General features: G+C 53.6%; 2 protein-coding genes and 1 non-coding gene across 9 annotated transcripts in view; all 3 read right to left on the reverse strand.

Annotated features, from left to right (window-relative positions):
- The window catches only part of SDC3 (syndecan 3), a 45,400-nt gene extending 33,848 nt beyond the window's left edge, over positions 1 to 11,552 (reverse strand). The window contains exon 1 of the mRNA XM_054086276.1: positions 11,425 to 11,552. Within this exon, the coding sequence (XP_053942251.1) occupies positions 11,425 to 11,499 (75 nt within the window). The 5' untranslated portion in view covers positions 11,500 to 11,552. The remainder of the gene's footprint in view (positions 1 to 11,424) is intronic.
- A 6,091-nt stretch (positions 11,553 to 17,643) lies between these two features.
- The window catches only part of PUM1 (pumilio RNA binding family member 1), a 79,723-nt gene continuing 71,045 nt past the window's right edge, over positions 17,644 to 26,321 (reverse strand). For 6 of the 7 annotated variants that reach the window (XM_054086176.1, XM_054086180.1, XM_054086179.1 and 3 more), the window contains exons 19-22: positions 25,332 to 25,457; positions 24,196 to 24,317; positions 22,592 to 22,784; positions 17,645 to 19,404 (exon numbers count right to left, since the gene is read on the reverse strand). In XM_054086176.1, the coding sequence (XP_053942151.1) occupies positions 19,273 to 19,404; positions 22,592 to 22,784; positions 24,196 to 24,317; positions 25,332 to 25,457 (573 nt within the window). In that variant the 3' untranslated portion in view covers positions 17,645 to 19,272. Of the gene's footprint in view, positions 19,405 to 22,591; positions 22,785 to 24,195; positions 24,318 to 25,331; positions 25,458 to 26,321 lie in introns of all 7 variants that reach the window. The other variant, XM_054086181.1, reaches the window with a different exon arrangement.
- Positions 22,181 to 22,257, reverse strand: LOC128854340 (small nucleolar RNA SNORD103/SNORD85). Its single transcript, XR_008453378.1, has one exon. It is a non-coding gene; the product is annotated as a small nucleolar RNA SNORD103/SNORD85 (small nucleolar RNA).

Consider the following 26,321-nt stretch of genomic DNA (forward strand, 5'->3'; position numbering starts at 1 on the left):
CTCTCAGACAAGCAACTTTGGCTGATGCTCAGTGTAAGCAAGACCTGGAGCGGAGCAGCTGGGCGCTGCCAGGGACAGGGCACAAAGGGACGGGGACACTGGCCACAGGGAGAGGATTCAGCCCCACATCCACATGGAAAGCCATCATCCCACTGCATTGTGTCCTCTCCTTCCTTCCATTCCTAGAAGGAAGCAGGAGATCCCACCACCCGGCCTCCATTCAAGATGTCTTTCTGCTGCAGAAAACCTATATATAGTGCCTAAACCCTTTGGGGACTCCAAGATATTTATAACTGGATGCAAACTCCTACTGTGCTCACCGGGAGCAGTTGGAATTGCACCGGCAGAGGCAGGATCCAGCCCATGCCTGCAGCAGGGAAGTTGGTGCTGGGTTGAGCATCCTCCCTGGCAACCAAGATCAACCCAGAAACCATCAGCACTGCCCTGGGAGAGAAGGGGTGGGACACTCGCCTGCTGGGGGTCAGGAGGTTTGGGATAGATTTGGTGGGTTTGCGCCAAATCTGGATGAGCAGTAGAGCTGAGAGGCTGAGAAACCACCCAGCTGCTGGTCTACACCTCCTAGTCAAAAAAGCAGGCGCCCAACTCATTGCATCAAGACAATTTCCTAGGCGATGGGAGATTCACCCTACCTCTCATCTGCTGCAAAAAAAGTGGAATAGAAGGGGGAAAATGGTCCCTTCTCCCAAAACCTTGGCATCCAGCCCTGCTCCTCTTACATGCTCAGCTTGGGGAGGGCTCACGCAGCCTAATTGCTACCAGCTTGTCCTCCTCATGTCCTGACTTTAATATAGTCCATCAGGCAAAGCCCTTCTGTTGAAGGGAGGAAAATACAGGGGGGAGAGGGATGGGGTGGAGGAGGATGGGCTGCCTGCAGGCAGCAGCCATTTCCTGAGCCAGGGGATGCAAAAATCCTGGCGGGAGCCAAGCAGGGACAGGGGCAAGTCAGGAGCGTGGGGGCTTTGCACCCCAACCCTGCCTGACGGAAAGCAGCTGCTCTGCGTCTCTTTGCCCAAGTGATAGGACCAGAGGGAATGGTCCTATCACTCAAGTTGCACCAGGGTGGGTTCAGATTGGGTATCAGGAAAAATCTCTTCACTGAAAGGGTTCTCAGGCACCGGCAGAGGCTGTGCAGAGAGGTGATGGAGTCCCCATCCCTGGAGGGGTTCAAAAGATGGGTAGACAAGGTGCTCAGGGATATGGTTTAGCAGGGGACAGGTACAGTTGGGCTTGATGATCTCCAAGGTCTTTTCTAACCTAGCGATTCTGATTCTGTGGTTCTTCTCTGTCCCAGCATCCCCAGCATCGCTAGCAGCATGAAGCTGGCCAGCACGGAATCAGTAATGCTTTTTATCCAGGAGCTATGGCACCAGCATGCACAGCACCTGGAATTACCCACATTCTTTGCTTCTGCTGGAGCTGTGAGAGCAAATTTGGAGCTGGGTCACAAGGGAAAAAAATCCACTTTCGGGTTCCTGGGACCTTCTCCTGTACCGACAGGTGCTTTACAGCTGGGATGGCCCCAGTCAGATCCTCAGCCTCACAGCAGGTTGGTGGGACGAAGCAGCAAAAAAGTTCCTTGGAAAAACATTGGAAATAAACTCTTTCCACCAAATATTGTATTAGTGTCCACACAGAGGAGCCCACAGGGCTGATTCTCCCCAGTCCCTTTGCTGCTGCTTTTAACTCAGCACAAATCCAGAGCGCCCATCAGCTGGACAGAAGCATCCCAAGGAGACAGCCCCAGGCATTTAGAGCCAAAAAGTCACAGTTTAGACCCCAAAAAACCTCATTCTTCTGGAAGGAGGTAGGCAGGAGACAAAGTTGTTGCTTACTTCAGCCCTAGCTGCCCCCTGCCTGCTGCCTTCCCTTTCCAGCCAGTGTAATTCCAGTTTCCTCTTGGGTCGGGGTGCGTTTGAAGCTGCATTGCTGCATCCAGAGCCTGGCCAGGCTTTCCCCAACACACACACTTCTTCAAAAATACTCAAAGGACGCGCCCCTAGTGGGATATTTCTGGGCCTCGTTTGGGATGCTACAGACAGAAACAAAGGCTGGTTGTCTGCGAAACAAGCCCAAATGCTGGAAACAGCATCGTTTGCATGCATGTCCCTGGCTGGGTGACCACGTGGGTAGCAGGGACATTCCGTGAACAGCTGAGGGATCCAGAAGATTTCAGGCCAGCAGAGGGGAGTTTCTTGCTCCAAGGATGCAGACCCCATTGGCACATCCTCCTGCTGACTCTTTGCAGCCCTTTTTTAGTACCAGAGTAAGGAGGCACTTGAGCTTGAGCTCAGTCCAAAGGCAAGGAGGCACAGCCGCTCCAGATGTTGTGGGTGCCACCACCATAGCAATCATAGAATAGTTTGGGTTGGAAGGGACCTTAAGGATCATCTAGTTCCAACCCCCTGCCATAGGCAGGGACATCCCACCAGATCAGGCTGCCCAAGAGATGTGTACATCCCCACAAGGATGATCCTCCAGGGACGGGGACCAGGGTAACGGGTAACCCAGCTGTGCCCACCCAATCCCCGCACTACGTTTAATGGGTTCCCTCTATCGTCTACCACACAGCAAAACCTTCCCTCCCACTCTTCTCCTCCTCCAGTCTTTGGCTGGGTGTTTGAAGGGCTTGCAGCATGGGAAATAAAGGGATTCAGCATGGTCCACAGCCAGGACCTGTTCCCATGCAGGACCAGGGCTGCAATCTTGCCCCTGGCATGGAGCACACCCATCCACCCCTGCATGAACATCCCTGGAGATCACCCATAGTGGCTTTAAGGACATCTGCGTAGGGACATTAGGGATGGCATGACCGATGCTGCAAGGTTCTGTGCACAGCTTTAAACGCTGCAGCCTGGAGATGGGATGGGCACCTTGGGTTGGCAGAACAGGCATTAATGAATCCCAGCTCACGGCAAGAGGGAGAACCAGCTGCGCTGTCCCAGTTCCAGCACTGAAGGATGCGGCTCATAACTAACACCCCAGAACTCTATGGGGTCCTGCCCAGCAGCACAAGCCCCCCCAGCCCTGACACCCCCACACAGCAGGAGATGCTCCAGTGCCTCAGGGGACACCCTGAGGAGCCCCACCAGCTTCCCAAATCTCCCTACAGCCCTCTCTTACAGCTTAATTGCAGCTTGCCAGGCAGCTAATGAGCAAGATGCACCCAAAACTATTATTTACTGATAAACAGGGAGAAACAACTCTTTGCCATGCCAGGAGACAACTAAAACAATGAATTACAGAGTCTGGCTGCTGCCAGGCGCCACATCGCAGGCAGCTTTGCTCACCTGAGCATCCCAGCTGGCATCCTCCGGCACTTGTGGGTCACAGGGAGCCTGGTGGGATGGCAATGCCCCACAGCCACTGAGCCCAGAACAGGACCCCATTTTATTCCAGGTCGCTGCACTTGAGGACCTGGGCATCAAAACAGGGACTGAAGGCATTGTTTAGTCGTAGAATCATAGATTAGTTGAGTTGGAAGGGACCTTAAAGCCCATTCAGTTCCACCTCGTGCCATGGGCAGGGACACCTCCCACTATACCAGGCTTCTCAAAGCTTCATCCAACCTGGCCTTGAACACCTCCAAATAAATGCTGGCACACGTCCTAATTAACACCAGCATAATTAACACCAGGATTCCCCTCAGGTTTGCACGGGAGGTTTGTAATCATCCTCTGACAGAGGCCAATGGCAGCACCGCACAGGGCACGAGCCATGCACACTGGCGGGGCACTGAGTGGCAAGCACTGGTAGCTAATTAGGGCTTAATTAGCACTCACTAGTGCACAGGAGCACGAGGTGTGGGTGCTCCAGGTCACAGCCCCCTGGCACCCAAGCTCGAGGTGAGCCAAGCTCATCAAGCCTCAGGTGGAAGGGAGCACCCTGCAAAGTGGATTTATTATATTCTGCATTATTTAGCATAGAGGGGGAGGTGAGGAGAGGGAGCGGCGACACCGGCCAAGCACCAACGCACCCCGAAGTCACCGGGATGCGGTGGCTGTCTCACACGGCACCTCCAAAAAAGGGAACCTCACGCTCAGACCAGTCTGCCGGGCGCGGGTTAAAGCATTGCCAGAGCTGCATAAAATCATGCCATTTCATCAACAAATACCTGGCAGCTCTGGGTTTTTCCACTGGGCCAGAGCCAGGGCTTCAGAGCGGTTTAAGTGCTGGTCCCTGCCTCCTCCCCACGCTCCCCATAAGTGCCATCTCCAGTGAATCTCAGCTCCAGCTTTTAAATACCCTCACCCCAGTGGCAGGAGATGGCCACACCATCCTCACCTCATGCTGAGCGAGCGCAGGTACAGCCCATGGGCCAGGGAGAAGAAAAATTAAAGGCTGGATGATGCTACTCGCCAAAAAAAAAAACCAAAATGGGAATCAAATGCATTATTCCAGCTTTATCTGAGTAATCTTTATGGGCTGCAGCAGAGAAGCTTCCCAGCAGCATCTCAGGACACAACAGACATCCCTAGGACAGGCAGCACCCAGAAAATTTGTAGGACCCTGGCGGACCTAAATTAGCCTTAAATGAGCTGGAAATGGTGGATTGACACCTCATTTTGCGTGGTAAAGCTCCTTGCATGCTCCGTGCCAATATCACTTGCTGCCTCTGCAGGGAAAACTGCTTTGGGGCAGGAGAGGAACACTGAGCCTTTCTGTTCAGTTCTAGCTTTCCTTGCAAAAAAAATAAAGAAATAAGTAAGATTTTTTTTTTAAAATGCTCATTTTGGACCAAAACTCCCACTCTCTTTCCCGCAAAACACACCATTCCGCTCTATTCTCGACACTTGGCAACGCGAGCATCACTTATAGCCTAAGCCAAACTCACGCTCAGGACTGCACGCTCTCCTCTGCAGTTATTCAGCCCAACCAACGCGGCTCATGAAATAGCTTCATTCCCCTCCTCCAGTAAACAGCATTTTTTGGCAAATCAAGCTGTTTTGCCAACAAGTTGTGCTCCGTGCCGCCTGAGAGACACTGCTGCTCCCTGGTCCCAGCCTCCTCCACCCTGATGGGGCCCAATTTGGTCTCCCATTGGGGCAGCAGCAGTGGGGACACATCCACGCTCCCCAGAGTGAGGTTTTCTGCCCCTCTTTTGCTCAAATAATCCTTGTTTTGCCATCAGCTGGGAGAGAAGCAGCAGCCCTGAGGTTGCTGCTGTTATTTTTATCTTGAAATAAATAGTTTGAGCCGCGGCCAAGCTGTTCCGAGAGAGGGAGATGCTTTGCATCGTGGCCACAGAGATGTAAACACACACGGCCTCTGTCTTGGCAGGAGCACATCGCATGGCCAGGGCAGAGTAAACATCCCAATCCAGACCAGAGAGAGGTGAAATCTCCTATTCTGGGATGTCAAGGTGGAAAAGGAGAATGCATAGTCCGGAGAGCATCACTCCCATGGTGGGGACCACAGCGGTACCCCATTGCTGTTCACTCCCAAATCGGGTTAAACACTGAATTAACCAGGATCAGAATTAACCCCTTGAGTCAATTTTAACAAAAAGCCTTGAAAGAATAAGCTCTAAAAGGGCAAAACCAAGATCCTTTTGCCACTCACATGGCCCTAGGTGCAATCCTATTCCTTCCCAACCACAGCAGGACCCCAAAGGTACATTTTGAGGGGGCAGTCAGTGCAAGGAGGCACAGTTTGGCTCCTCCGGGATCTGCCATCTGTCTGTATCCAGCCTCATCCTACCCCGTGCCTTGATTCCCAGCAGCTCCCATCCTGCCCCACAAGGCTGGGCACAAAGAAGGGCCCTTTGCCCCACACTGTGCACATGAAGGTCGCAAAAACGCTCAACAGCTTTGCACGAGAAGCTTGGCATAAATGTCAGATTAATTAACTGAGAAAGATGTAAGCACTGCCACAAAAAGCCCTCTGTTTCGCCCCACTGCCCTTCCTCCCACCTCCGCTCTCCCCAGCGCCAGACGCTGGCTGGAGACAGCAAAAGCCGCGGCCAGGGGAGGCGAAGCACTGCTGGACACTCCCAATGGCAAATTATTTCTCTCTACTATAAAGTACCGCATCAAGGGAACAGGAAAAAGCACAAAGCAAGGACGGAAACAGTGAGAAAACCTCTCCAGCAGCCACCGTTCCTCCCTCTATATATGAGTTGTGGCACCATCCCTAGGGACACGGGTGGGTGGGAGGGACGAGCATCTTCTGCCAGGGCCAGGCTGACACCACCGGGGTGAAAAACAGAGGCACATCGTCCTTTCTGCCCACAAGATGCTCAATAGCATCACTCTTTGTCAGAATAAATGCTTTTCCAGCAGCTTCCGGGGGTCCAGAGCCAAAGGAGCCTCATGCAGGCATTAACTGGAGTGAGGAGGATACTGAGGGATGCCGAGGGATGCCAAGGACCACAGGTCCAAGGAAGGTACCTGTCCCCTGCTCCCACATGATGCCAAGACATGTGCTGAAGGGCATTCCTGCCAAATATTTGCTTCCCATCTCCTGGGCACCGAGGCTGGGTGTGCAGAGATGCTGAGCACCTGGCTCGTACATCAGGGAGCAGAATAAAAGCAAAGAAACACATCCAGAGCCATGCATGGTGCAAGGATGCGATCGGACCTGGCCTCCCCGCCCTGCCCTGAGCATAGGGAAAGCGCAGTGGGAAGAAAATGTGGGTACAGAATTAATGCCTCAACATAAAACTATTCTAAAGTCTTTAAAGGTTCAGGAAGGGACAGACTCCCATCTCCTAGGGCACAGCCCCTGGTTCAGTGCCTTCCCAGAAGTTTGGTACCCGGCTCACGTTGCACGAGGGACGGTCATTCCCTTGGCCTGGCTGCCGTCTCCCAGGGCTGCCGTGAGTGTCTCCTGGCTGCTCTTCCAAAGGGAAAAGGAGCCTGAAGAACACTTGGGGGCTTAACTCCCACTTCGCCCACACCATGTGCAGGCAGGGACAGGAGGTGCCAGCAGCTGGAGGACGCTGCACTCCTCAAGAAGCTCTGGGAATCTATTATTATTATCATTATTGCTCACTTTCTCTCCATAACCTTTCTTCACCTCTTGTTCATCAGAGGAAGGAGCCGGGTGCTGAGCATGGCTGGATGGGGACAGCTGGAATGTCCCTACTGGTTACCCAAGCTCACACCAGAGAGCTCAAATCCACCCACCCTGTAGCCAGGCTGAGTTCTAGCAAACTCATCACAATTTCACAGCAGCCCCCAGAGCACCCACAAACCTTGGAGGGGAAAAATACTCTCTGGATCCAAGACCAGGCAGCTCCACTGGAGCTGCTGACCCCAGACCACTGGCAAATACTGTGGGAACAAGGGTGCCCTGCAATCCCCAAGACCCCACACTGGTACTGGTGGGACCCAGAGCTGTGGAGGTGCTGGGAACCCCCAAATCCACTGCAAAGGGGTGTTCATCCTCCACTCCAAAGCTCTGCAGGGGCTTCTCTGGGTTCCCACATTCCCCATCATCCCTCTGGATTGTGCCAAGGCTGGATTTTAAGGGATTGCAAGGAGCAAACAATGCCATCGCAGACTGAGCCTCGCTGGGAGAGCCCTGTGGAAACACACACCAGAACTAAATCAAAATCACTGCCCCAACACTCTGCAAAGCGGAGCAGGATGAGGCTGGTCGCAAAGCAGCCAGTGCCCGAGCCGTCCCAGGCAAAGCTCCAGCAGGGACACGTGAACAGCCGGGACCTGTGGAAAGGTTACAGCTAATCAATGCTCTCAGTAATTAAGGTGATGAGTTGATCCCTAAGCTCGCAGCTCTGCCAGCCAGGGCGGAGGCAAAGCATCCTTCCCCAGAGAGGGACTCTGGGTGCCCGGACTGGGACGGTCCCACAGCTGGCAGCTCCTGCTGCCCTGGCACCTCGCCACAGCCCAGCGTGCCGGCCACCCTCGCTGAATAAAGCTCATCAGCCCACTCTCCGCCTGCATCGAATTAACGTGCGCAGGGCTGCCCGGCGCTGCCCTCTGCCCCGGCCCAAAACCATCCCCGGATGCCGCTCAGCTGCCAGCATCCCAATTCCCCACCAAAGCCCTGCAGGAGGAGGAATAGGAGGAGGAAGGAGCAACCTTCTCGGCCCGTGGGTGGTCTGTGGGTGGGGAGCAGCCAGCTCTCTCTGCCACACAGAAAACAGCCCGCTCTTGGATTCTCAGGTGTCTATTAAGTGGTTGAGCTCACCCCCACTATGGGCACAGCTGCTGTGGGGCTCCTCGCCACTGCGCTGCCTGCATGTCTCAAACAGATCCAGACCTCATCCTCTCTCAAACTGTTCCACAGCCCACTCCAACTCGACGAGGCAGGGGATGGGGTCAGCAGGGTGAGCTCGTGAACTTCATAGCCCTGGGGAATCCTGGCCAAAACCAAACCTGCGTGACTGTGTTGCTGTCAGGAAAACCCAGCCAGGATCAGGTCTTGGCAGGGGACCTCACCCCACAGAGCTCCCATGGAGGCACACGAAGGGTTAAGGCAACCGATCCCAGCGGGACTGATCCCGGCTTCCCCAAACCCAGGGCCAGGAGGGATGACAGCACCACGAGATCAAAGGGAAGCACCAAGTCCCAGGAGACTCATTACGTTCCCAAACACTCACTGTCCCAAGGCCGGTGGCCCCCTGTCCCTCCGTGCTCTCCAAGGCTGGGAACAGGAGACGGGGCACTGGGCCCATCCCAGGGAGCTCGTGGGCTCGAGGCCAACGGGAACCAGAGCTTTTTGTTCATTCTCCACAATGCAAACATTAATAAATTAATTCTCTGGGTGCTGCTCCAGAAAAGGGATGAAGAAGTGGCACATCATCACCCCAGCTGCCCGCACAACTGCGCCAGGGGGATGGGGTCCCCAAATCCATCCCCCGTCCCTTTGCCCTAGCAGCCAGCTGGGATGCTCCAGAGCTGTTCCACAATCACTGCTTCCCATCCTGGTGCATCCTTTGCATCGACTTGCATCGCCGTCCACCAGCAACTGAAATGCCCCAAATGGGGAAGGGGAAAAGCTTATTTGGGGAAGGGAGCGAGTGCCCAAGCAGCTGACTGCACACTCATCGCAGCTGATGGAGACGCTGGTATGGTCGCACACACCTCTCACTGCCGGGGGCGCCCTGCGATGGAGGGGGAGCTGCCAGGGGAGCTCCGACTTCCCCAGATCAATGGCAAAGCGCAATATTCAGCTTAATAAACCGCCTTTTGATGCCCTGTGTAAGCAGCAGCGCTGGGAGCCACAATATTTATCACTGCTTGGAAAGAATAAATCACACAGCCGATGGTCTTCTCAATAAAGGCTCAGCAGCGTCCTCAGAAACACCAAAGTTGCAGCTGGCTCTTCGGGAAGGGGAGTGACTGCTGCCAGGAAAGCCAAGTGAACCCTCTGTGTGCACCCACTGCCCCGCAGAAATAGGGGTGCCAGCCTGCGGCACCCACAAACCGGAGCCCCAGGAGGATGGGGAAGAGCTCTGGGCTAGGAAAATGCAGCAGAGTGTGCCATCAGCCAGGGCTTGGGATGCTTCCCTCTTAAAAGAGGAGGAGGAGGCAGCCTTCCTCCCATTCCTCCTGGAGTGGCTGCTTCGCCCAAGACCCTGGTGTGCAACCGGTTGCGTGGCAGGAGCATCTCCTGGCTGCAGGAGGATCCTTGCTGGAGAGCATCACGTAACAGCCAGCGCCCCAGAAAGCCATCCTGGGTCCCCCAAACGCTCTCCACACGGCTCGTGTGGCACGAGGCTGTGCAGGGCAGCCCAAGTGGCTCCGGTGGAGGCTCCCCAGCTTCGGCAGTGGGGAGAAGTGGCTTTGGGAACCACAGACTCCTTCCACCCAACAACATCCGAACCCCCTCCCGAGAGCGGGGCTGGGAAACCTGGGACGAGCGTGAGCAGCAGTCAGGGCTCACCTGCCCCTTCCCCTGCTCAGGGCTTGGGGGGGCAAGGGAGATTCCTGGGAGTGGGCAGGGATGGGGCAAATCCCCCTCCTCAAGTTTCTTCTGCCACTGGAAAGCAGGAGCGAGATTTTCCACCCTCTTCTCCCAGCGGGGTTGTTTTGAAGGCGTTTCCCTACGACCTTCAAACGGCATCTGTCTGCAGCCCCCTCCCCACAGCCAGGGCCGGGCCCGGCACCCCCGGGGGGCTTCGGATGGGGAGGGGGGGGGCAGGAGGACACGGAGCGGGGTGCTGGGGAGCGGAACCCCTCGGGACCCCCGCCCCAAAGCGGGGTGCTGCAGTCCCAGGGCCTCCAGCAAGGGGTGCAGGCTCCGGGTCACCCCCCGGCTGCGGCTGCCAGCCCCCCCTTTCCCTGCCCTGCGACCGATCCACATTCGGGGCTGCTCCCGCATCCCCCCTCCCCATCCCAGTACCGGTACCCGCGCAGTGTGGGTCGCAGCGCGGTGACACTCCCACCCAGTGCCGCTCCACAGCCGATGCCGGTCCCAGTAACACGGGCTGGTGACGCTGGTGCCCCCCGGTACTCTCGCCCCCCCGGTGCTGGTGCCGGTTCCACGCCCTCAGCCCGTGCCGCACCCCCCGAACGATGCCGGGGCCGGTTCGCCCCCTCCTCCCGCTGCCAGACCCCCCGTACCGGTCTCCACACCGTGCCAGCGCCCCGCCCGGGGCACACACGGTGCCGGTACGGGTACCGGTTTCCCATGCCCGGTCCCCGTGCCCATACGATGCCGGTCCCAGTACCCCCCGGTCCCCGCGCGTTGCCGGTCTCCCCCCTCCCCACGGTCCAAGCCCCGATCCCGGTGTCGATGCCCGCACGATCCCGGTCGCAGCCCCCCCAACCCGGTACCGGTGCCTGTCCCAGCCCTCTCGGTTCCAGCCGCCCCCGCACGATGCCGGTCCCGGCGCCCCCCACCCGGTAGGGATGCTCGCACGATGCCGGTCCCAGCCCCCCGGTTCCAGCCGCCCCCGCCCGGTGCCGGTGCCCCACACGATGCCGCTCGCAGCCCCCGGGTCCCAGCTTCCACAGCCCGGTGCCGGTCTCATCCGCCGGTGCCCGCATGATGCCTGTCCCAGCCCTCCCGGTTCCAGCCGCCCCCAGCCCGGTGCCGGTCCCGGTGCGGATGCCCAGAACGATGCCGGTCCCAGCCCCCCAGTTCCCGCTCGGTGCCAGTCCCACCCCCCCGGTACCGGTGCCGGTCCCAGCTCCCCGGCCCCAGCGCCCCCCGCCCGGTACCGATGCTCGCACGATGCCGGTGGAGCCCCCCCGGTCTCAGCCGCCCCCCGCCCGGTGCCGGTGCCGATGCCGATCTCCGCACGATGCCGGTCGCAGCGCCCCCAGCCCGGTGCCGGTGCTCGCCCGGTCCCAGCCCCGCAGCGTCGCTCCCGGTGCCGATGCCCTACAAGACGCCGGTCGCAGCCCCCCGGCTCGCAGCCCCCGGTGCCGGTCCGGCCCCCCCCCCAGCCGCCCCCCGCCCGGTGCCGGCGGCGGCCCCCGGTGCGGCACTCACGGTGGCGGTGCCCGGCAGCAGCAGCGGCAGCAGCAGCAGCGCGGCGAGGCCCCGCAGCCCCGGCTCCCCGCGCATCGTGGTGCCGCGAGCAGCGCTGCGGGCGCGGCGGCGGCGGGGGCGGAGCGGGGGCTGCGCTTTGTGCCGCCCGCGGGGGGCGGGGGGACAGCGGGGGGAGGGGGGAGAGGGGAGAGGGGAGAGGAAAGGGGAGAGAGAAGGGGGAGAGAAGAGAGAGGGGAGAGGGGGGGAGAAGGGAGAGGGGAGGGGAGAGGAGAGGAGAAGAGAGAGGAGAGAGGGGAGAGGAGAAGAGAGAGGGGAGAGGGGAGAGAGGGGAGACGGGAAAGGGGAGAAAAGGGACGGGGGAGAGGCGCCCCTAAACCGCTGGAACAGGGGGAGGGATTGGGGGGACTGGGGAAAAGAGGAGACTGAGAGGGACTGGGAACACTGGGGTAAATGGGGGGCTGGGGTAAATGGGGGGAACTGGTATAGACTGGGGACCCTGGGGCAAAGCGGTGGACTGGGATGGATAGAGGACACTGGGTCAAATGGGGGGACTGGGGTAAATGGGGGGACTGGGATAGACTGGGGACAATGGAGTAAATGGAGAGAACTGGGAGAGACTGGGGACACTGGGGAAAATGGAGTGGACTGGAGTAAATGGGGTGCTGGAAGGGACTGGGAACACTGGGGCAGAAGAGGTGACTGGGACCGACTGAGGACACTGGGGCAAAAAGGGGGACTAGGAGAGACTGGGGACACTGGGGCACACTGGACTGGAGCTGGGGTAAATGGGAGGGGACTGGGATACACTGGGGGCACTGAGACTGAATGGGGGGGATGGGGATAGATTGGGGCAAACGGAGGGATCCAGGGATAAATGGGGGCAACTGGGACAGAATTGAGGGGAGCTGGGGTAGATGGGGAGAAAGTGGGATAGACTGGGGACACTGGGACTGAAAAAGGGGGAACTGGGACTGAAAAAGGGGGAACTGGGACTGAAGGAAGGGACTCTGAGGCAGATATGGGGGAACTGGGAAAGAATCCCCAGTCTCTTGGGGAGAACTGGGGTAAATGGGGGAGAACTGGGAAAGAATGTGGGGCTCTGGGGCAAATGAGGGGAACTGGGGTAAAGAGGAAAGGGGAGATGGGGGGAGCAGGGACAGATTGGGGGGAACTGGGACACAACAGGGGGCACTGGGACATTTGGGAGGGAGCTAGGATGGTGACAGATATGGGAGCACTGGGACAGATGGGAGACACTGGGGCAAATGGAGGGAACTCTGGGGCAGACTGGGGGGAACTGGGACAGGTTGAGGGTCCCCTGAGGTAGATGGGGGTCCTGGGGGCAGGTGGGGGACCCTGAGGTAGATACTGTGGGACCTGGGGCAGACCGGGGGGATCTGGGAGTAGATGGGGGACACTGGGGTGGGCAAAAGAGGGGACTGGGGCAAACTGAGGGGGACCAGGGGTTAGACTGGAGGAATCTAGGGGCAAGTGTTGGGGGCTGAGGGGCAAATGGGGGGATCCAGGAGTAGATGGGAGGGTCCTGGGGCAGATGGGGAGGAACCTGGGGCAGATGGGAGGGTCCTGGGGCAGGTGGGGGGCCTCAAAGGTAGCTGAGGCAATGGGGGGACCCTGAGGTGGAGGGGCAGCAGTAGGTGGGGGCATCTTGGGGCAGATGGAGTCACCTCAGGAAAGACGGGGGAGAGGAACCAGGGCTCTGGGACACCCGCGCTGCCCCAATCCCTGGGGGAGGACCTCCAGTCACCCCGTCTGGGACCAGGGCCACCCCAGAGCTACGAGCCAGGACTCGCTCCCAGCCCCGCGCCAACACCTCGAGCAGCTCTACCGCGCTGTGCCTCAGTTTCCCCTCTCGAGACAAGACGATGACAGCGATCCCAGGGGACGGGGCTCTCCCTCCTCACGGGGGAGGCTCCCGCGTGGCTTCTTAGGTGACTTTGCTCTGAATTTGGGTGTTCGGTCACCCCGGGGGGGGGCTGCGGGGGAGCTGCGAACAGATGGGATGGGCTATAAAGGAGTTGTTTCTCATACGCGTGTGATTCCTCCTAATGGCGTTCACACGCGTTCTGGGAGAAGCCTAAAAATATACTCCGATTCTCCTAAAAGAAAAAAGAAAAAAAAAAAGCTCCTTTGAATGCGAAATACCCTCTGGGAGGGGGAAAAGGGGGGAGCAGAGGGGATCAGCTCGAGTGACCGGCATCGCTCTCCCGGCATCACCGCTTGGGGAGGGGACATGGACCAAAATCAGCCGAATGCAGCCCAAAACGGGGATGCAGCCCCTGGATGGGGAGAGCAGAACATCCTCCCGGTTCGGTGGGAACGCAGAGCAGCCTCCTCGGCGGGGGCGGGGCGGGGTCTCAGCCAGCCCGCGGGTGTAATTGCGCTGTCATCAGTGGGATCCTAATTAATACTAATGAAAAGGTGTATTAACATCAGCAGCGAAAGGGGGGGGGAGGCGAAACCTGGGGTGGTGCAGAAACATGGGATGGGATGGGGATGCAGATGGGACGGGATGGGGACGGGATGGGATGGGGATGGGGGTGCAGATGGGATGGGATGGGATGGGGGTGGGATGGGGATGGGAGTGCAGATGGGATGGGATGGGGATGCAGATGGGACGGGATGGGGATGGGGATGGGCATGCGGATGGGATGTGATGGGGATGGGATGTGATGGGGATGGATGGGATGGGATGGATGGGATGGGATGGGATGGGGGTGGGATGGGGATGGGGATGGATGGGATGTGATGGGGAATGGATGGGATGGATGGGATGGGATGGGGGTGGGATGGGATGGGGATGGATGGGATGTGATGGGGATGGATGGGATGGGATGGATGGGATGGGGGTGGGATGGGATGGGGATGCGGATGGGATGGGACGGGATGGGGATGGGTGGGATGGGATGGATGGGATGGGATGGGATGGGGATGGGATGGGAGTGGGATGGGATGGGATGGGGATGGGTTGGGATGAGGTGGGGATGGGATGGGGATAGAATGCGGATGGGATAGGATGGGGTGGGGTGGGGTGGGATGAGGCGTGGATGGGATGGAATGCGGATGGGATTGGATGCGGGGGATCCCCAGGCAGGGGAGGGGACGGGACCCGCTGTTGCTGGGGCTGCACCGCCCCGCTGTGGCCAACACCACCCCTGCAGGGACCGAGGAGGAGGACACGGGGTCCTGCAGGTCCCCCCCCGAGGGGCTGTGACCACTTCTGGAGGGAGAGGGGTCTGCATACACATCCCGGTCCCACGGGAGGGGGTGGATGCTGCCCGGCTGCCACTGGGTCCGTTTCCACCCGCAGCCTCGCTGGGAGCAGGGAAGATTGTCCTGACGGGTCAGGGTGAGATCGGCGGAACCTGGATGGTGTGATGGAGCCCGGGTGTCGTGGTAGCCCTCGGCTGTCGTGGCAGATCCCGGCTGGTGTGACCGACCCTGGGTGTCGTGATGGATTCTGACTGACATGTGGAGCTGTTGGAACGGGTCCAGAGGAGGCTCTGGAGATGATTGGAGGGCTGGAGCATCTCCCGTCCGAGGACGGGCTGAGAGAGTTGAGGTTGTTCAGTCTGGAGAAGAGAAGGCTGCAGGCAGAACTCAGAGCAGCTTCCAGTGCTGAAAGGGGTCCAGGAAAGCTGGGGAGGGGCTCTGGATCAGGGAGTGCAAGGAGAGGATGAGGGGGAATGACTTTAAATTGGGAGGGGAAAGATTTAGATGAGACATTAGGAAGAAATTCTTCACAATGAGGGAGGGGAGGCCCTGGCCCAGGCTGCCCAGAGCAGTGGTGGCTGCCCCATCCCTGGAGGGGTTCCAGGCCGGATTGGATGGTGTTTGAAGCCCCTGATCCAGTGGGAGATGTCCCTCTCAGCAAGCCCTGGCCATGTCCCCTCCGTTGCCCAGCAGGGCTGACGCCGCTGGCCATGGGGCACCTGCCCGGGCTTTGCCCCAGACGTGCTGTGCTCGGGTGCTGCTGGCTGGATCCTTCTCCAGGTCAGACACGGAGAAGGGGTTTTTGCAGGTCTGGGCAAGAGCCAAATCCATTCCTGAACACTTGCTGCTGCTGCTTCATTGGGAACGGTGCCCAGGGTTCACCCAGGAGTGTCCAGAAGGAGAAAGTCAGAGCCTTGGGCAGCCCCTCACCCTGCTCTGCAACCTCACACCCGAGTTGTGTGATCAGGGCTAAACCAAATCAAACTTTATATATATATATATATATATATATATTGTTTTCACCACTTTCTGCCCCAAATCCCCAGCCATGCTCTTGCCTCCCTGAGCTGCTCAAACCCCAAGGGTTAAACGAAGAGTAGAAGAACTCCAAGAGCCCTGGAGGGTCCAGGATGTGGGACCCGAGCGCTGCTGGGACCCATGGGCTCGCTGTGACGGCTCTTGGTTCTTGCAGAGGTGTAACCTGGCTTCAAACCCAGGGCAAAAAGAAGGTGCTGGAAACCCCAAGTCAGCTCCTCGCTAGATTTAACAACTACGGGTGTGAAAACAGATTAAAAGCGCTGCTGGGCCTCAGAGGCACTGGGCTTTGAGGGGCAAGGAGAAGAGAACAGGAGCAGGAGAAGGATCAGGAGGTTGACACGTGCTCCAAAATCAAACATTTTAATGTTCTGAGCCAAAAACAAAACTGATTTCCTGCAAAATGGTAAGTCTCTTCTCCCTCGCTTTATCACACGTTTGCACAAGTGCTCGGACTTACTGAGATTTCCCACATGACTCCAATGACCTTCAGGGAAAGGTCTTCAAACCCAGCAGCCGCTGACTGCACTGCAGGGTCCTGGATGCCAATTTTCTCCTCAAGCAGGGTCGATGAAACAGAGCTGGAACTTCCCCGAGCCGGGGAATCAAGAACAAAGGCAGACTGAGATGTTGCACAAGAACACGGTTTGGGCAGCAGATGACAAACATGGAGCAAGGGAGCAAGAGGTGAAGCAGGCTAGGGCAGCCCCAGTGCTCGCCCAGTGCTGGGCTCCAAGCGGAATGTCTCCTCTCTGGGAGGAGAACTTGGGACTGGGGAGTCTCCATGGAAACACGAGCTCAGCGGTTGCTCTCACTCTCCATGAACCAGAAAGCACTGCAGCGCTCAGTGCCACTGCTGCATCCCCACCTCGACTGCCAGGTGCAGCTCCCAGCTCCCTCCCAACACCTTTCCGCCCCACATCCCAGAAGTGGTGAGGAGGAAGATGAGGATACAAATTATATCTGTGCAGTCAACTCATGGAGCACCCCAGCACGCAGCCTGCAGAGGGGGTGGGAGGGAGGGGAGGATGGAAGGAGCAGAGGAAAGCACGAGCAGAAGATTGAAACCACTTGCTGGCCAAGGAAAGTGGTGGAGTCTCCATCCCAGAAGGGGTTCAAAAATACACATGGTTGTGGCACTTCCAGGACATGGTTCCATAACTGGTGGTGTCGGGCTGACGGTTGGACTGGATGAGCTGAGAGGGCTTTTCTGACCTTAATGATTCCAAGATAGGAGGTACCAAGGAAAGGCACCCCCTGCCCCTCACTGACCAGGAGACACGGGTTGGTTGTCCAGCTCCAACTTGCTCCTGGAAGAGAGGCTGGGGGTGCTTTGAGTTTGTATGGGTGCTGAACAACTTTTGGTGTGCTCAAAGAGGGGGAAAACCCATACCCCAGACCCTGACAGTGGCACAGGTGCATACAGCGCTGCTCCACTCTTCACCTTCCCACATGGAGCTACAGCTGCCCTCAGCCAAGGTGTGAGAGCTGCTCGGAAACAACCACAAGGTAGAAGCCGTGGGAATGACCCTGTGCTAAGGGGGCCCAAAGGGGCTCCAGGAGAGCTGAGGAGCAGCTCTTCAGAGGGAGTGGAGGGAGAAGATGAGGGAGAGCAGCTTTCAGCTGAAAAAGAGGAGATTGAGATGAGATCTTAGCACATGCAACTTGATTGAGTTGAAAAGTGTCCCTGCTCCCTGCAGGGGGGGTGGACTAGATGGGCCCTTCCAACCCAAACCATTCTGCGATTCAAAGAACTGTTTTGCTGTGAGGGTGGGGAGGCCCTGGCCCAGGTTGCCCAGAGCAGTGGTGGCTGCCCCATCCCTGGAGGGGTTCCAGGCCAGGTTGGATGGGGCTTGGAGCCCCTGATCCAGTGGGACATGTCCCTGCCGCGGAACTGGATGAGCTTTGAGGTCCCTTCCACCCCAACCCATTCCACGAAACATGAAGCCAGATTCCAAAGTTCTGTATTTTTCAAAATAAAGATCACACGTTGTTTAGAGACAATCTACACAAGAGTTACAAAAAATAGTCGCCCAGGCATAAGCATACACAGGTTTGTTAATTATACACATATGGTTACAAGTGTGCTTGCAAAAAAGTTCATTGGAAATATACACAAGGCTCTGTAAATGTACACCGTGTAGTGTTACAATTCTATATTCAAACAAGGAAAATTGACAGTATGTTACATTCACTTACAAGTAGACAAAATGCAAAATACAGTTCATCTTCTGTACAAAAAGGGGAGGTGATTCACACTTTACAAGGTGGAGGGGACTCTGATTGTAAGGAAAACTAGGGGAGGCTGTACTTTTGCACTTTTTTTTTTTTGTTTCTTACCGTCACAAAAGAAGCAAAAACATTACTTTTGAAGATTCAAAAAAAACACTAGTTGGAACTGAATCAGGTTTTTGTGTAACATTTAGAAAGGATCGCTACCGTTCCACTAGGTGACAAATCAACCCAAGCATGTATTTCGTTTTCAACATTAACTAGGCTGTATAAAGAGAACATTTCCTTCCAAAGAAAAAATTTACTTCTGGTTGAAATTACAATTTACAATATACAACACTATATGCTACGACCATAAAAGGTGTGAATATACACTGAAATGCACAGGTTTGGCTAATTATTCTTTTTTTTTTTTCTTACCAAAAAACGGGTTTTATGTCGATTCAAACTTCTCCACATTTACATTACAGAGGTTTACAAATGTACAATTGTACAGTCAGAAATATGTTCCACTACTAGGGTACATTATAGATACAGATCAGACATCAAAACAAGAAAATACTACAAATTTTTATATATGTAAAGTCTACACCAAGTATACACTAGATATTTATAGAAGCAAGACCAAAGCCGAGTCGGATTTTGTTTGTTTCCTCATGCTAAAGAATCAAATCGTGTCTCTCTGTGGTAACAGAACAAACCGAGTAGGCAGTAAACGCACCCGTCCCCCTGCTTAAAAAACCTTCTGAGTGTGGGGGGTTCTGCCCCCAAACAACACCCATGCCACCTCCTTGAGCAAAAAAAAAAATATATATAAAGCAATTAAAAAGTTTCAAAAACTTAATTCTTTTTTTTTTTCTTAAACCGAAGCTTTAGCAAGTTGATTTTTGTCTTTTATTATAAACAGCTTTCAATGCCATTTAACTAAAATTCAAACTTCTCGCCGACTTTTGAGTAAAAGGAGAAAAAAGGGGTTTGCAAAAAAGTCGCCTGCGAGGCAGATGAATTAAAAACAGGTTTTTTGTCTGTTTTCTTCAAACCAACCACCCTGAAAGTTTCCACATTTGGAATATAGATACAACAGTGAACAAAAAATGTGGCCTTCCATGTACATTTGGTACCTATGTACAAGTATTCTATACACCAGTAAAACAGCAGGGCAATTAGTTAATTAAAAAAAATAATTAGTACATGTTATGCATAATAAAATTAAAGAAATTTACAAAGGCTTCTTTTCTTTTTCTTTTTCCTTTCGAGCAACCAGAAAACATTATCTGACTGTAGCCTGGAATAGTGTCGGTTGCTGGTTGTGGTGCCGGCTGGCCAGGGAGCTGCTCCCAGTCTGCTCCCTCAGATAATCCCGTTGGGGGGTCCACAGATCGGCCCCAGGTCCACCCCGTTCTTCATGTAGTACTTCTCCAGCTTGGCCAAAATGTGTTTGCCGTAGGTGTATTTGCGCAGGGTAGCAATGTGAGGCCGGATCTAAGAGATAAAAGAAGAGCGAGTGAAGATGAGGAACCCAAATTAAGACCATATCTACCTTGAGTGAGCTCTAGGGTACCGTACGGTCAGCGCTGGCCACCAGCAGGAGACCGCAAAGATGCCTGAAATTTAAGTGCCATTTACTTTAATCACATCAACATTGACATGAGGCAGCAATGGGCACCAGGAGGCCACCGTATGCTTGGCTGCATCCAAAGCAGTGTGGCCAGCAGGTTGAGAGAGAGGATTCTGCCCCTCTACTGCACTCTGGCGAGACCCCACCTACAGAGCACATTCAGCTCTGGAGTCCTCAGCAAGGGAAGGACATGGAGCTGCTGGAGAGAGTCCAGAGGAGGCCATGGAGATGATTCAAGGGCTGGAGCACCTCCTGTCCGAGGGCAGGCTGAGAGAGTCAGGGCTGTTCAGCCTGGAGAAGAGAAGGCTCTGGGGAGACCTTAGAGCAGCTTCCAGTACGGAAAGGGGCTCCAGAAAAGCTGGGGAGGGGCTCTGGATCAGGGAGTGCAGGGATGGGACGAGGGGGAACGGTTTTCAGCTGCAAGAGGGGAGATTGAGATGAGAACTTAGGAAGAAATGTTTTGCTGTGAGGGTGGGGAGGCCCTGGCCCAGGTTGCCCAGAGCAGTGGTGGCTGCCCCATCCCTGGAGGGGTTCCAGGCCAGGTTGGATGGGGCTTGGAGCCCCTGATCCAGTGGGAGGTGTCCCTGCCCATGGCAGGGGTGGGACTGGATGGGCTTTGAGGTCCCTTCCAACCCAAACCATTCCATGACTCTACAATCAATTACTGTGAATTAAGTGAAGATTCCCTAACTTCACTGAGGTCATTTTTAGCAGGAATTTCTGGTCAAGCAGGTGGCACTGTCTCGAGCCTTACCACCGGAATCCAGCTGGAACTGAGCATGTGGATGAACACAAGGGTTCGGCCAAAGAGAGGAAGCTGGAAAGACAGGACCCTGGGCACCCAAACTTCCCAAGGATGACCCGACACTGCTCCCAGCCCGGGGACACATGCACCGAGGCAGAAATGGCACTGGATGGAGCAGCTTCTGCTGAGCACCAGCAGGGTCTGTGCCTCTTCCAGGCTACAGGCTGAGCATCCAACTGCTGCAGGCCCAGAAGAGTTGCTGGGATGAATTCAGCAGTACATTTGCAAGAGCTACTGGGAGAGGCACGCAGTGCTCCTGGGCTGAGGAGCAGTTTCACTTCTGAATCTGATATCTAAACATTTATTCTAAGCAGAGATGCAGGCTGTAGAAGCGAACTTCACACTCTCACACTGCTTTAGAGCAGAAGCCACTTTCGACGCCACAGCAACGACTGCAGCCAGGATAAAACTTATCCTATTTCCTCAGCTCAGCCTTGAAACCTTTACATCCCTATTTCACATCAAGGACCCATCTTGCACCAATCACACATTGGTCCCCTGGCCCTCCCTGCATCCCATTTCCAAGCAGATCTGGCCACTGCTCAGGGGTTAAGGAGAAGAAAAACTTCCCAGATCCAAGACTTTGGTCTTTATTCATCCTCATTTCTAAGATTTTTTTTTTTTCTGACAGAACCAACTTATAATTGGTTATTTTATTTATTTTTTTTTGTTAAAGGCTGCCATCTTTAACACCATCACAATCTGCTTGTTTGCACAGATGGCCATTTTTACAACCCAAAAGCAACAGCTGATATGCTTGGTTTGCCCAGCCTTTCATTCAGCTTGATAATGTAACTGGAATACTTGTATGCAGCCAATCCTATTGAGCCGGGACCACACTGATACCCTCATTAGCATTTTATTCAAAAGGCTTTGCTTGACAAGAAAAAGAACATGTCAGTAAAGATCATTCATAGATTTTTTTTTTTAATATAACCCCCTCTATAAATAGATTAGCAAAGCCACAGGTCAGCCGCATACAGTTCAACTGTGCAAGTCCCTTCGCACACAGCCTCATTGAATCAATTTTATTATTTCTTTTGCACTAACACAGGTTTTGGTTTCAAAGAACCACTCCGAATGATTCCTAAACCTAGGAATTTACCTCCCTGAGGATTATTTCAGCTGCATAGATGTTGTTTACAAACTGATCGACCTCCTCGTGTAGGCAAAACCCAGCTCTTTCGCACATTAATACCCACTTCTTTTTACAGAACAATCACTTGGTCCATTTTACTTAATTACACTTCATCTCACTGGGATTTGAGCTCCTAACAGTTCCTCTTAAACCAAACAAATACAGGGTTTCCCAAGCCAGTCAGTAAGTATTTTATTACCAGTAAGAGACCAAGATCCAGCTGGTGTTGAGAAAATAATCTCAGTTCTACTATACATTTAAAAGTCTAATTTTTTCCATTCATTACAGTTATAAAGAGCCACAAATGGGACTTTTAAAAGCAGAAAAATGAAGACATCACCTGGCTTTTAGAGCCTGCTGTCCCGAGGGAGGCATACAGCTTTGGGAGGCAGGACTGGCAGCAATGCACATTTAATTCTAAAATGTCTTCATTTTTGACAAATATTAAGTCCTGAAACTGTTACGCATTCAAACACTGCAGCACAATGCTAAAGCATGGAAGTCTCTCATCAAAACCTCCTTGAGAATTGAGAAAGAGAGAATTTGATTAATGGCTCCAGGCTCAGGCACTACAGAGGCAGCGCCGCGAGCGTGGTGTTACCAGCCAACCTGTCCATCCTGATCGGGATGTGAGGTGACAAGGCAGCGCTGGCCACCCTCCGGAATGCAGCCAGCAGCTCTGGCAGCAGTGCTGAGGTCTGGCTCGGCTCCACTGAGCGCATAAAACAGCTCTCATCAGCTCTCAGTGAGGGCAAGTGTGTCGTCATCGCCAGACTCCGGAGGGCCCCTCGCCAGGCACCGATCTGACGGCACCACTGCAGTGAAAGCCTTGGCGGTTTTCAGCAGCGCCCACTACACCACGAGTGCAGAAGTAGGTTACTGGGTCAGGAGAGATTGCTAGAAGCAATCAGTTAGTTTTAAATCCAAATGGCATCTCGTTATTTCCTATTTTCATATTTCAGCTACTACTGAAACAAGCAACTTTGAAAAACCTCTGTTACTAGGAAATTCTAACGGCAAAAGCAATCACCTCAGCTCTATTTTCTCTCTGCAACCAGTGTGGCAGTGACAAGCCTCACATCCTCATCAATCGACGGTAGCTGCTTACCTTGTGCATGACAATCTTGCGCTGAGCTGGTTCTGCCACATCAATCATCTTCTGTACCACGTAGTTGGCGTACTGATCTTTCATCATGGTGTATAAGGCACTGTGAGGGCCATCGTTCATAGTGCACACCTCATCGATCAACATGGCGCGCTCCGTGCGGGAGGCGTGGGTGACGCATTTCTCCACCACGTTGCTGTAACAATAAAACAAGGAAAATCTGTGATTAGCATCATCCCTACTGGGCTTTTTGTTCAACCCCAAGGAGAGCTCTTACGCTTCTAGCAAGGGCAGACCATTTGGGACAGATATATGTGCTGGCACAGAGGTTTAGCAATGTGAAGAGCAGTCCAAGGAACTTGGGATACGAGTGGGAATTTGGTGAACGGATCAGTTCAGGTTTTATTTCACGCAAATTCATGCAGCTCCACAGTGACGCTGTATGAGATCAGTGCCTGTGCTTACAGCATGCCCATCAGGGAAGCCAATGCGTTGTTCTTTGTTTGGTTTTCTCCATACTGGAGCTTGACGGGAACAGAGGTCCAAGGTTAGAACAACAGGGAAATGCTTCTTCAGGAATGAAAGATCTCAGCAAAGGCAGAGAACTTCCAAAATTCCTGAATATATCAGATGACTAATCCCTGCTCTCTGGAGAGCCAAGTTAAATAGGGTATGTGGAAGGGGAGAGAGAGTTTTGCTAGTCTTCTCTTCTGCATCCCTGACTGAATCATAACATCATGCAGTGGTTTGCTGCAGCCAGTGCTGAATTCAGGGGCCACCCCGCACTCACTAATGCTCCTTCTGGAAAGGAGTGTAGAAAAACAGACCAAGGCAACTCAGGGAGGAAAGATCTGAAATAACAACATAAAGACCACGCTCTTCTAATTCTTGTTAACGCTATACTTCCCTTGTGTCCAGAAGTATTAAAGCACTATTTCACTAATCATAAAAAAGGGGGAATACTGAGCCTTTGAAGAGCTCAGCCTTCATATTCAAATGGATGGAAACACACACAAAAGGGATTTACAGATGTGTGAAATATTCCTTTGTCTCGACATCCACTGGATCTTGCTTCTACCCATGTGTAGCTCTGTAGGATTTGGACTGACAGCCTCAGAATGCGGTAGCTTCCCCACAAGGATATCATTATGCAGGTGTCTCAGAAAGGACCAAAATATTTGGGATAGAAAAAGCTCAGATTCTTCTCTGAAAAGTGGGATCAAAAAGAATCATTGCTACATTGGTTTCTAAACAGCATCCCAGGGGCAGTGAAATTCTCTTAGGGTAGGATATTACCCAAGGGATAGTGACTGCTCAAAAACATCAAAACAAACAAAACACCGACACACACAAAAACTCTTGGTCAAGTTCAAGACCTTGGATTAGAGCTGCTCTTCCACATCTTCATCCTCCTTCATTACGGGTAAAATTTACCTTGCCAGTCACACGTCCCAGTTTATAAGAAGCTACAAACAGCACTGTTGTTTGGCAAGAAGTTATTTTTCCCTCTTTTCACCTACCTACTACCCCACCCCTAACTCTTTTGCAGTTCTAGCATGTGTCCATGCTCCCACAGGGTGTGGGGACTCCGAGGGACAAATTCATACCTAGCAAATTTATGTTGACTCAACACGAGCACGTTGCCTCTAATTTCTGCTACAATCTTGCTCTTATCCTCAGGCCGACCATGTTCTAGTACATGCTGGATAACATAGTTCCCATACTGATCCTGTTTGGGAGACAGCAGAAGCGTGTGACAAAAGGTGGACAGGAACCATTAATATCAAACCAGTTCCCAATAGCTACTAAATAAATCATGTAAATGCTTTCTACCTCTACAGAAACGCGCATTAGTTTTACTAGAAGTAAAATCCTACACATCTTTGTACTGATTATAAACACAAAACAATGTCCTTGAACAGGAAACTGTCCTTACACGTGTTCATATTCTGAACATGTGCATAGCCACACCACAAGGTAGGCATTTTCCCACTTCATGATACCAGAGGCATTCCCTGATGCCTCACCTCCCAACCTCTTCCCACGATCCACGAATTAAACACGTGCACATACAGCACAGGGCTCCATCATGCCTCAATACCAGAATCTTAGTAAAACAAGTTGTCAGAAGGATTGGACAGAAGAGGAAATGCAGCCAGGCATGGGGGTGTGCATAAAACCAGCCCATTTTAAGGACCCCAATTACTTGGCGCTTTCTTTTCCTAGAATTAATCAGCTCCTTGCATCAACTACGGTGAGAGTGGGGAGGCCTTGGCCCAGGTTGCCCAGAGAAGCCATGGCTGCCCCAACCCTGAAGGTGTTCAAAGCCAGGTTGGGTGGGGCTTGGAGCAACCTGATCCAGTAGGAGGTGTACTTGCCCATGGCAGGGTGGAACTGGATGATCTTTAAGGTCTCTTCCAACCCAAAGCATCCTATGATTCTAGAGCAAAGCATCAGGACACATGCCCACTCAATACTTCAGATCCTTTTCAAAATGGAAAGTAACAACAACTTTGATACCTGCCGGATATTTGCACATAAGCAAACCAATTAGTGACAATGCATTCAGTGTCTGCCACGTCCTTTCCATTCTTCTTCAGGAATGGAGTCCCTGCGTTCACACGACCCCGCAGCACTACAGCTGGGGTCCCAAACACACTGTCTGGAGCTTTCCCCATACAAAGCAGAAATCTAGAAGCATCTCCCAGCACTCCCATCCCCTATTCTCCCTTCCCACACTGACCTGAACAAGCTGCTCGGTGTGTTGGTGAAGTTCCTCCAAGATGGGAAGGGTCTGCTCAGGAAGACAGTGCTCAAGGATCCTCTGGATCACACGACAGCCATACGGATGTGTAGACAACGCAAAAACCTGCATTCAACAGAGATGGGCAAGCACAGGCAGCAACACACCTGTTAGTCTGTGCATCCTAGAAACTTCTCAGAACTAAATGAACACAGTTTTACCCTGGGCATGGCAGGTAACGCCAGCTTGTGGCACTACAGCTCCCATGAGCATAAAGTGACCTGGAAACATCTGCTCCCTCGGCCACAGGAGTAACTGGGTGACCACAGGCACATCACAGCCCTCCCTGTACCCCAGCTTCCCCATTCATGAAACAGGAAAACAAAGGGTAAAGCCTCTTTATTGATAAAAACACTAGGACATCCAAGAATTATTAGAAGCTACGTTAAAACACTGTTTCAGAAGAACAAACCCAGCACACTGTTTGCCAGCTATGTATTTTAGGCTGCGTAAGGAATTAGATGAAACATTCAAAGGATCATCCTAAACTCTTTGTATTTGTTTGAAACCCTGAACTTCAGAGAAGGGACAACAAAGAACCTTCCTTCTCGTTTCTAATGTTCTTATGAGCAGATCTGGTAATCCATGACACACTTTATTACTGCTGCACAGTTTTAAAGCACGAAGTCCTGTTTGGTTGCAAAATTAACAAAAACAGCAAATCCAAGCACTGAATTAACAGTTCACATATTTTTAATAACTATTGAGCTCACTGTGTAGAAAACAGGACTTGAAGTGCAATTAAAGCAGAAAAAGAGCGTGGAGGTGTACGTTTAATATTCCATATGAAAGTTCAGATGAAACTGGGATGGCTGGTCAAAGCAACGTCAGGGCCATCAACCAGGTTCCCAGAGGAATTTCTGCCTCGCCTCACTCCCTCATGGGAGGTCCCAGCTAAACCCCAACCAGCAAATCTGCTGAGCAAGTTTC

This window comes from Cuculus canorus, chromosome 22, assembly GCF_017976375.1.
Source record: "Cuculus canorus isolate bCucCan1 chromosome 22, bCucCan1.pri, whole genome shotgun sequence".
Classification (NCBI taxonomy): Eukaryota; Metazoa; Chordata; class Aves; order Cuculiformes; family Cuculidae; genus Cuculus; species Cuculus canorus.